Source organism: Chenopodium album, chromosome 20 (genome assembly GCF_948465745.1).
Source record: "Chenopodium album chromosome 20, dcCheAlbu1.1, whole genome shotgun sequence".
Classification (NCBI taxonomy): domain Eukaryota; kingdom Viridiplantae; phylum Streptophyta; class Magnoliopsida; order Caryophyllales; family Amaranthaceae; genus Chenopodium; species Chenopodium album.
This window is the reverse complement of record NC_137853.1, coordinates 10017487-10028675: the sequence shown is the minus strand read 5'-3', so window position 1 is coordinate 10028675 and position 11189 is coordinate 10017487. Positions and strand designations below refer to the sequence as shown.

General features: G+C 36.4%; 2 protein-coding genes across 2 annotated transcripts; one reads left to right on the top strand and one right to left on the bottom strand.

Annotated features, from left to right (window-relative positions):
• Window positions 1-202: 202 nt before the first annotated feature.
• Window positions 203-1985, top strand: LOC145599431 (uncharacterized). Its single transcript, XM_081655814.1, has 3 exons — window positions 203-595; window positions 833-903; window positions 1544-1985. The coding sequence occupies exons 1-3, from the start codon at window positions 203-205 to the stop codon at window positions 1983-1985; spliced, it is 906 nt and encodes a 301-aa protein (XP_081511940.1).
• Window positions 1986-3158: 1173 nt separating this feature from the next.
• LOC145598149 (uncharacterized) lies at window positions 3159-10055 on the bottom strand. The gene is made up of 8 exons (XM_081654459.1): window positions 9714-10055; window positions 6724-6863; window positions 6493-6592; window positions 6250-6348; window positions 5386-5733; window positions 4593-4685; window positions 4314-4520; window positions 3159-3947 (listed from the first exon to the last, which is right to left on the bottom strand). The coding sequence occupies exons 1-8, from the start codon at window positions 10053-10055 to the stop codon at window positions 3684-3686; spliced, it is 1593 nt and encodes a 530-aa protein (XP_081510585.1). The 3' UTR covers window positions 3159-3683.
• Between the last annotated feature and the right edge of the window lie 1134 nt (window positions 10056-11189).

Below are 11189 nucleotides of genomic sequence, written 5' to 3'. Positions count from 1 at the left end.
TCACTATGGCACATGCCTCAAAAGGTCAACGCAACTGATCACTTAATTAAATGATGCATGTAGCAATTTTAAGGCATGATCTTATATTTTATCATTCTATGCATATATATAATGATGACATTTAGGTGATTTAGAATATAATTCTAAGAGAAAAAAACCAACCAATTCTAACACCCAAAGATAGAGAAAAACAATTGAAAACATGAGAATCTTAATAAAAATATGTTCAATTATCATGGCAATAATCCCAAGTTGGATTTTAAGCATGCCATTATTCCTATTTCTCAAAAAGAAACAAGAACAAGTGCACACAAGGGAATTTAGAAACATGTTATCATTAGCATTCAAGTTGGATGGTAATATTGAAGGTGACTGTGAGCTACCAAAGGGGCTACGACGCGAATTGATGCCGCGGCACGTGGCTATGATATTGGATGGGAATCGGAGGTGGGCTAAGAAGAGAGGGTTTATCCCTGTTGAAGGCTATGAAGCTGGTCTTGGGACTTTAGCGGAGATTTTAAATTTGTGTCGAAGATGGAACATTCCTATTGTCTCACTTTTTATGTTCTCGTCTGAGAATTGGCAACGTCCAAAGGTCAGTTTAGCTTCTAAGCTTGACTTTGTTTTTTTCACCTTAATTCTACCAAAGACTTACAATTAAGTTTGATTAAGCTTGGATAAGGAAAAAAAATAGTCCATGTGATAAATAACATTGTATCAAACACAAATAATACATGTAATGTTAGTTCGCTATTACATTAAATAAAATAAGATTTTTGTATTGAAACACCTCTATTAATACATATATTGTGTTTTTGTTGTTGTTTATCAGGATGAAGTTGACTTCTTGCTCGAACTTTTCGAAGGATCATTGAAGTACTATCTACTACGCAATTGTCGTAGGTAAAGAGCACCTTTTAATTACCAAGTTTAGCCACTTGAATTGGACATGCTAAACTTGCATGAGTTGCACCTATAGCTATAAAATTGATATGGCATGAGAATAACTTGTGTTAAGTGCAAGTGTGAGTATTATTTGTGGCATATTAAAAAAGAAATTAAAGGAAAGGGCTTTCAGTTTATAACCCAAGCGATTTAATCTTATATTGACAATTGGTTTTAGGATGGAATTTCGCTGTGGCCTCTAGTTTGTGAACTTTTGGACTTCATCCCTTGACTGTTCACCCACATTTATTATAACAACTTGAGCTATAATACGAGTACTCATGAAATGTTGCACACTACTCTCTCCGTGTTTAAATAAATGATATGTTTTCCTTTTCCGGCCGTGTTTAAGTAAATGAAACGTTTCCTTTTATAGTAGCTTCACTCTATTTTTTAATAATATTCTCTCTATTTTATTAAGATTCCGTGAAAGTCAAAACGTTTCATTTGTTTAAACACCAAAGAAATATCAACTTTCTAACTAGCCCTAATCATGAATCTTTGTTCTATCTTATACATGCAATTTTCAAAATATAACTTTGAACATGAAAATTTTTAATCCTTGGAATTTATTGTGCTAACATAATCAAATAAACAGATATGGAGGACGAGTTTCTGTGATTGGAGATAGATCTCCACTATCCGATTCCTTAAGAAAAGCAGTTGAAGAAATCGAAGAAGAAACAAAAGACTTCAAAGGTATTCATCTTGTCTTAGCAATGAGTTATAGCGGCCAAAATGATATAGTGCATGCTTGTCAAACCATTGCTACCAAAGTGAAGGATGGCCTTCTTCAACCCGAAGATATAACCAAGTCTTTGTTTGAGGAGCATCTTCAAACTAATGTTACGGACATGGCATTGCCCGATTTGCTTATTCGAACAAGCGGCGAATTACGTATAAGTAATTACTATCTTTGGCAATCAGCTTATAGTGAGATGTACTTCACTGATACACTTTGGCCTGATTTTGGAGAAGATGAGTTTGTTAAGGCGTTACGTGCATATCAGCAAAGAGGAAGACGATTTGGTAGAGCATGATATGAATCATCGCAAAAAATAATGAAACTATGGTACGAATTATCCAGAGTTAATTAATTGTTACATTACTAGTTGGGAACACAATTATTACTGTAATTTATATGAAAAAGGTAATTATTATGTGTTTATATAAGTATTACTTTAATTTGATTTTAAGAATAAAGACATACGATGTGTCACAACTTTTCATTAAATAGTTAATTTAAGTTGTAATTTGAGATGTGTACTATGAATGTGTAGTTGTGTACATTTATGTACTACTATTTGTGTTAAAAAATGTACTACTATTCGATTAAAGTTATAAACTTGCAATCAAATTCCGTGTATATCTTTGCTTTCATGATTCTCTTTAGAAATAAATGAGTATATATGCGGAGTCTAAAGGTTCTATTACATAAAACTTATAAAGAAATTTGCTGACCAACATGTGAAATAGATGCAACTATTAAAACTATATCATATTTGCTACTTGTAGGGATGTCAATGGGGCGGGGCGGGGCGGGGCGGGGCGGATGTTGGCCTTCCCATCCCCATCCCCACCTAATATTTTTATCCCCATTCTCATCCCCGCGGCGGGTCCAATTTTCATCCCCATCCCCGCCCCACCGGGTACAACTCCAAAACCATCCCCGCCCCACCCCCCACTTGGATATCCATCCCCACCTTATCCCCAACAAAGACCCGCCTAATCCCCACCAAAGATCCACCTAATCTCCGTATCTCAAATAAACAATCTTACATAATTAATACGAATTATAAAATAAAACATTCTACACACATTTTTGTGTTATAATATAAGTATTATAATTAATATTGTATTTCATGTAATTATTTTATAAATAGTATAAAAGTATGTAATTTTGCTTTAAAAGATATATAGATGTTGGTATGAGGTGGGGATGGGACGGGTATGAAGTGGGGCGGGTGGGGCGGGGCGGGGATGGGGCGGGTACAACTTAAAATCCACCCCGCCCCATCACCCATGGCGGGTATAGTTTTTATCCCCATCCCCGCCCCACCACCCGCCAAACCGAGACCCATCCCCGCCCCACTGGAGCGGGGATGGGGCGGGTCTCCTACTTGACCCGCCCCACTGACATCCCTAGCTACTTGCCCAAACATAAAGATAATAAGAGCGAAGAGGAGTATAAGATACGGAGTATTACATTGGAATGGTGATACTTCTTTGATGATAACCAAAAGTTACAGTTACAAGACCAGCTTTTGAAAACAAAATACAATACGACACGGACTAACCAAGAAAAGCATGTTAGTAACACTTTCGAAACATTGACCTAAACTAGCCAACACGAAACGACATGACACTTTTAAGTTAGTGTTTAGGAACTTCAATCCGATTATCTGTAAACGCGAACATGAACAAGACACGACACAACATGATATATTTGCCAACTCTAATTCCAATAGAGCGTGTAGCATTGGAAAAAATGACCTATCATAAAAATCAACTTAGATTATTCCCCGATATTGTCGTTCATGCACATGAAACCCCTCCCACTCTTGGACCGCTAACTGTACTATGATTAGAAGAAGAAAGAACAAAAAGTGGAAGAGATAACTCTAAATAGCTAGCTCTAATTCAAGCACCAGACCTTACATAGTAGCACAGATGGGCGAGATGGCTTAAATAATGTGTTGAAAAATCAAAGGATCAGCTAGGTTATTATCTTTAAATTCTCATAGCCCTGAAATAGCTTCAAGATTATACTTGGCAGAAGCTGCCTCGGCAGCTCCTTCCTTCTCCTGTATTTTCGGCTTTTCCATGGCCTCGAAAGCCTGTAAATATGCATATGAAGCATTACGATTCGGTGGAGGACTAGGATTACTAATTCGGCTTGCCAAGAAGCGGCGTAATATGCCCCGCAAAAATGGAGCCATCGTGTCTGGCTCATGCTCTAAATAATACATGATCCCGCCCATACAAGCACAAAATAAAGCCACCTGTTTAAAGCAAAAGGAATTGTAGCTAGTTATAAAGTGGAAAAAAAATCACCCAAAAATAAACCTCCAACCAACAACATAATTGGAAAACCAATGGCTGACAATAAAAAAAAAATCCCATGAATCGATCAAGCATGATCTAGACATCTGAATTTGTTCCAGCTAACACAATAAACATAAACTGAGGAACAAGGTTTGATAGTTTGGGGTAACATTTCTTTGACAAAAGTAGTTATAGAAGGTCATTCATCTTAAAAATGGATGGATAATAAATTATAATGGCATAAAATTCTTGATCAAAATAAAGATATACGGAGTAGAAATAGATGAAGCCATAAATGAAGAGAATTAGAGGTTGAAGCTTACCTCAGCATTCTTAATATTTGGAAGTAAATGGCGATTAACCAATATGTACCATAAAGAATCTCCAGCACGCGGAAGAACATACAAGGCAAGTTCACTCCGCCTACTTTTTCGTTCAAATAGCACAGAAAGGGCAGCAAGTCCACCTGAGAGCCAATATACAAGTTTGTGGTCTTGTGACGCCACTTTTCTGTGCAAACAAATGACAGCCTGCAAATCAAGAGCGAAATCAAATTTGTGTGCCAAGAAGATCCATAAAATACCTCCAGAGAAGTGAGCTACCTGAAAGATCCCAACAAATGCTGATAAGAATGTAGTTGAGCGAACAGCCTCTTTTGAAGCACGCCAGCTAGTTTGAGCTGGTGATTCCAAGAACTACAATGGATAGCAACTTTGTTTCAGGTAATGGAAAATTGGAAATACAACCAGTTTAATAAAATTGACCAAAACTATACAGTAACGAAAATACAGCCAGTTTTAACATGCCGCTTGAGTGCTGGTCAAACTTTTACCAATAAGTCCCTCATTATTATATTTCAAACTAATGTATCCAGCCTAGAAGATAGCTATAGTCCCTATATATTAGCAGTTTAGCATCCTGTGATCACTATATTATTGACCATCTTTATTTACGGCATGAAATAATTCGCTGATGTCCCATGAACCACAACCCAAAACATAAGAATTGTTTGTGGTACATGGTACACTCTTAGTTTAACAAAACTAGGTCACAAACTGTGTTCTTGTACCACTTCTCTTACTAAAGTGTCCCGTGACTAAGGTAGCACTGATCCATCAACAACAAAGCACTCTTCTGCAGAGGTTACACAAAATGAACCCCAAAAGATAATGTGTCAGCACCATCATTACACAAGCAAGATACCCAACTTGAAGAAGTTTTTCCCATAACTTCCAATCTATATGCTGAACAAATTTCGCAATATAACAGAGTTTAACTGGATAATAATTGCTGCAACATCTGTCTAAAGTGCGAAGGTTACATATCACAGTAATTTTCCTTTCCCATGAATTAATCACAAGTATAGATGAAAATGTGAGCTCAAGATAGAAGTACCTTTTGTAGATGCAGAACCACGTAAGGTACAAAGGTCAGCGAGAAATAGAGAGGAAAGGTTTTTTTAAAAGTATTTGTTGCTGCTTTCATATCATGACCTAAACATGACTGGCTATTTGGATGAATGATGGAACAGGGAATTATGGAAGGGAACTCTTCCAGAGACACTGGATTTTGGACCCCTCTACTTGACAAGTATTCTGACAATGAAGCCACATCCACCGCAGTACCTCTACAACAGTCCCGGACAGCCTTGTATACAGGTTTTGCCACTGGCCCTGTTTTCTGAATAAAATCTTGATAGGATTTTGGTAAGCTCTCAGGACGCATTATAAATGAATACATGACCTGAGAAGAGTATCTCCAAGTTAGATGGATTTAAGTATATTTAATGTCAGTTTTAGTTGGAAAGTCCAGTAAATATAATATGATATAAGATGGCTTTAAAATACAGATAATACAGATAAAACAGATAACAAATGAATCACTAATGCAATTACAGCATCATACACAACTGAACCACTTCATGTTAACATCCATTAACAATATTAGGTGTTCGCTACAAGCAGAGAAACAAGTCATAGAGGACATAGCTTCATTTAGAAGTCACAAAACTCACAGCACCATATCGTTGATGTACTTTACATGGTAGTGCATATGATAATATATCAGATGAATTAGCTAATGCAATAATGGCATCATATACAACTGACCTACTTCATGTTAACATCATTGCAACAAATATTATGAAAAAAATTATATATATATCTCAATGTTAAACAGAAGACCGGCAACAAATATTATGAACAATATTTGCAGGTGGAAAAGAAAGATGTAATTAGCATGCAGGTAAACCACAATTACCTGCGCGGAAGATAAAGCAAAAAGTAAAGAATCACCATGTCTCCAGTGGCTTCCCCATAGATGAAATTTGTTCTTGGATTTAGCAGAGTTGTAAGTACACTAGTAGCAGAAGAAAGAAAACATTATCAGATGTAATTAAAGCCTCACAATGTTGCAAAAATGATCACCTGAGATCAGTAACATAGATGAGCAGGAACAGCCTTTATTCAATATACAAGAATAAATATTAAGTGATTAAGGTACCTGAGCCAGCCTGGCCAAAAGATACAGAGATAGAGTACGCCTTTGGTTGGGATCATCTAATGCTAAGATTGACAAGCCTGCAATAGAGCCTGCTAAGATTCTGCTCCATCATCAGCTTTAACAAAGTTACCAATATGTAATACTTGGGAGTGTTTTACACAACACACATACACTGTACTGTTAATATAAGCAACTAAAACACATACAAAATAGTCCAAATTACAAACTTACGCATTGAAAGGAGTTTCTTTTCTCCTCAACTTCCTTAGTATACATCTCAGGGCATGATAGGATCCAGTTAAACCACCAAAAACCAACCCAACACGACAAGCTTCCTCTCTAACAATCAGATCCTTTTCTGAGACAAGTTGCTGGACAAAAGCAACCAACAAGATTCAAAATCAGGCAAGACATATATCTATATAAAGCATATAAGCAACTGCCACACAACCATCAATTAATGAGGCTCTCATTTGACAGTGTAAATGTAGAGTAGTACTACCTACTGATAAATTTACTCGTGCATAGCAATTCAGTATACAAAATGATAATAGCATAATTCCTTTATTATGAAGGTCAAACTAAGTTTAAAATAATTGGTAATACTTGAATCTAAAGCTTTTGCCAACCCATCATTCCACTGATGATTAAAATGTTAGACATAGGTTTATTCAACCAGACAATAATTTGTGAACAATGGTCAATATCTTCACACGGATATTTTGTGGAACTAATAATCAATATCTTCACATGGATATTTTGTGGAATCTTTCTAAAAGAGTTCTCCTAACTTATTCTATTTATTACAGGCTATGGTGAAAGACTGTAAGGGATCACTGGATCACTACAAGGAGATTACCAATTCACACCACAAGAGAATTGGGCTATTGAGAATTAGGAAGCAATACGGAAAGCATAGTATGTGGTACGACCGTGTGATAGAGTATAGGAGAATCAGGCAACTTGAGCAGGGTTTGATAGATATATTAGAGATGTAACAAAGCTCTATCACATGAAAATCCCAAGCCAATAGAAGCAAACAATCATGCCAACCTCAATAAAATTCCCATCTCAAATGATTTTCAATCTAAGGTTATGGACCCAATTTGTTGATGAATCCCCAATGTCTGATATATCTGTAATGCAAAGGTTTTTTTTTATAGCCAGGACCAGTGCATGATTGTAGTGAAGTTATGCTTTTGATCCCCACTTCACTAGCTGCTATGCTTGGCTGCTTTTCATGCCAAGTTCTAACAGAAACAGTCTTGCAGTCATAAGTGTGAGGCTAGAAGAGCCTCTTTGCCGTTGTATCAGTAAATTACACATATTTGACCTCTAGTAACCCTTCTCTAAATTTGACACATATTAAGGTCTCTTTAGAAGGTAGAAAATGGTATGATATGGTGGATGATCTGTAACAATATACGCAAATCTTCAAGCCTTCCCCACAATCCTCAGTTCCCCCCCCCCCCCCCTAAAAAGAACTTTATAGAGTGCAGCTCCTGCTCCAATGTTCAGCAAATACTTCTTTTAGCAATAAAACACCAAGGGTCAACCAATGCCACCATCACCATAAGCAAGTTATATCTCCTATCAATGGTTCATCAATACATGCAAGATGCAACCATAGAAATATCTATCTTATTTAGTTTTTCCAAAAGATTAACTAAAGGAGAAAATAACCAATATGAATTATGCCTTACACAGGGGGAGAATAATGCTTAGGGGGCGTTTGGTATAGAGTATTAGAAAAAGAGAATGGAGTCTACAAATTTAATGCCCTTGGTTGTTGTTCATAATATCATTTCAAATATTCCTTTTACCCTCACTATACCCCCAAAGTCCTCTTATTTGATTCCCCACCTCCCTCATGGTATTTTTATCTCCTTTCTTGATGCCACCAATGCACCACCACACCCACCAACACCAATGCACCTCCACCTCCATCCCACCACCACTAACCTCACTGGCACTGCTCCAACACTGCCTCCCTCACTGGAATGTCCTACCACTCCCACCTTAAATAGCATCCAAAATTGCCTAAAAACCCACACAAAACCAAGGCCACCTCTATATCTCTTATGTGGTGCTAATTCTAAATAAATCAAGGGTCTCTGCCCTTCATTCAGCTTTCCCCTAAAAAAAACCCAAAGGTGCATTCACATCTCCCATAGAATCTTTCAAATCACATGGCATGCCATAATCATCCATACAAATAATTAGCTAAGTCATCATTGATATAACTGACTGGCATTCCGCAGTTTGCTTGGTATTAAAAAGTTAATCAAAATACCCATTTAGTTTGTTCCTACACTTCAACAGGCTAGCATAAAACTTGGATCTTACCCAGGAACAAACAAAACTACAATCCACCCATTGAGTTTGTTACATTAATCTACATATAGCATCCAAAATATAAGCACAATAGTCACAACCAAGTCCTACATCCACATCCCCATACATTATAGGTTACATTTTTCATGCTTGATTATTATCCCGTCCAGTCCACTATCAATCCGCTATGGACTCGTGACCCACTTAAAATAGACTTTTGACCTGTCATAAGATGAGCCACTAATGACCTTGCCCACTATTAACCCAAATTAACCCTGACCTGAATCCCCAATAACCAGGTCTACTAGAAACTAAACCCACAATTAATTCTCTATTTTGATGTATAAATATTTGACAAAATTCATATTCAGCAATATAGTTTGAACCATCCTCTAATATATACATATCCACAGGACCAAGGCAAAACCTTAACCAAATTAACAAACTCTAAAATTTTCCAAAACATCATAAAGGATGAAACTTGAGGCTGATCTGATCAAGAAAAGGCCAAAAAGAGCTAGTAAAATGATATATTCAATTGACAATTCATATATACTTCCTAGTCACTACATTTCCTTTCTTCAAAGACTTAGTACTCACTAGTAGGACTTACAATCAAAAATGCCATACACTATCCGTGTTCGAAATCGATACAGAATAGCCATCAAGGATTTCTATCCTCCTATCTATGATTCGTAACCCTAATTTGAGTAATTTCAATCTCTATGATCACAAATTCCAACAAGGAACAATCAAACAATTACAATTAGAAAAAATGAAAATTGAAATCAACAAATTGAATAAATGCATAAACAAATTAATCAACAAAAAAAAAAAAAAAAAAAAAAAAAAAAAAAAAAAATCAATAATTAAGCATAATGTAGAACCTTAAGATCAAGGAGGGAAGAGTAAGAATGACCACGAGCAAGCTTAAAGGCGCGCAAAAGGATACCAATACCGACACGAACGCCATAAGAGAGGAGGAAGCTCTGACAGAGATTACCAATGGCGTGAGCAACACAGGAGTCATCAGGGTGATCGCAGGGAGGGCAGTGAGGTCCACGCGCTGCAGCCGTAGCGGCGCGACTAAGCTGGCGACGCTGGAGCTCTTGGATGGCCTCTTTGAGGCGCTCCTCCGCCTCGCGAAGGCGATGTTCGGAGGAAGCAGCGTCGGAAGGATCGGAGATGATGGGAGGAAGAGGGGATGACGGAGGTGTTGATGGAGGCATAATTGTTGTGGGAGAATAAAAGAAGGTGTTTTTTTTGGTTGGTTGGTTAGTTGGTTTAAAAAAGGTTTAATTTGTTTTGAAATATTTTGATTGATTTGTAAGAAGTTATTTTTTGATTTTTTTTTTCTGGGTTTTTGGGTAAAATTGAAGGTTAGTTTTTCAGTTGTGAGCAAAAGTTTTGTTGTATAGTTGCTTGCTTGCACGTCTCTCAATTTTTGGTTGTTGGGCTTTCCGAAAATGGAGTTGTTTTTTTACCAGAATCTACGAGGACTGTCGATTCATGAGATTTTTATGCATTCGATAAGTATATTGAGTAAGATTATCTTATTTATTTTTGTGTCATGAATTTGGTTGGATATGTTTTTTACTATTAATATCTTTAATACTACGTATGTACTTACGTAATAGTAAACATTATTTTTATTTTTTTTAAATGTTTTTTTTTTATTTTTTTAAACAATCATTGAGACGAATTAGAAAAAATCATTACTATGTATTTTTTTTTAATATGTCGAGAATAATTTAGAAAAGTACTGTATTAAAGATAAAATTCTGTGATTAAAAACACTATTAAAAACTATTATTGTAATAAACGATCTTTTACATCAACGAACAAATCTAGCTTAACACCTTATGCCACAAAGTTGTAATTAATTATAGCAACAACACTTTTTTTGAGAAAAATAGCAACAAACTACTTGAACTTGTTTAATTTAAATGCAAATCCAAAAGACTAACCTTAATACTACCTCCGTTTCATAAAATCTGCAACAATTTCCTAAAAGGGAAACTACACATTATGTGCAACAAAAAAAAACTTTCCTAATGTAGTAAATTTTTTTGTTTAAATTTACCAACACACCCTTACTTAACTTCAATAAACCACCTATTAACTTATTAACCTAAATTAATTTATTCATAATTAAACCCTAACCCATATTCTCTCTCCTCCCTCATAGCCCACATCCACCACCAACATCACCAACTTTTCTCTCTCTACCCTCTCAACCACCAGAAACACACTTTTCTCTCTCATCCCTCTCAAGAATCTCAACCACCAGAAATACAGTCCACCACCACCACTCAGATCAGCGCCACCTCGTGACAGTCGTCGCCCCTTACTCGTGACACTCG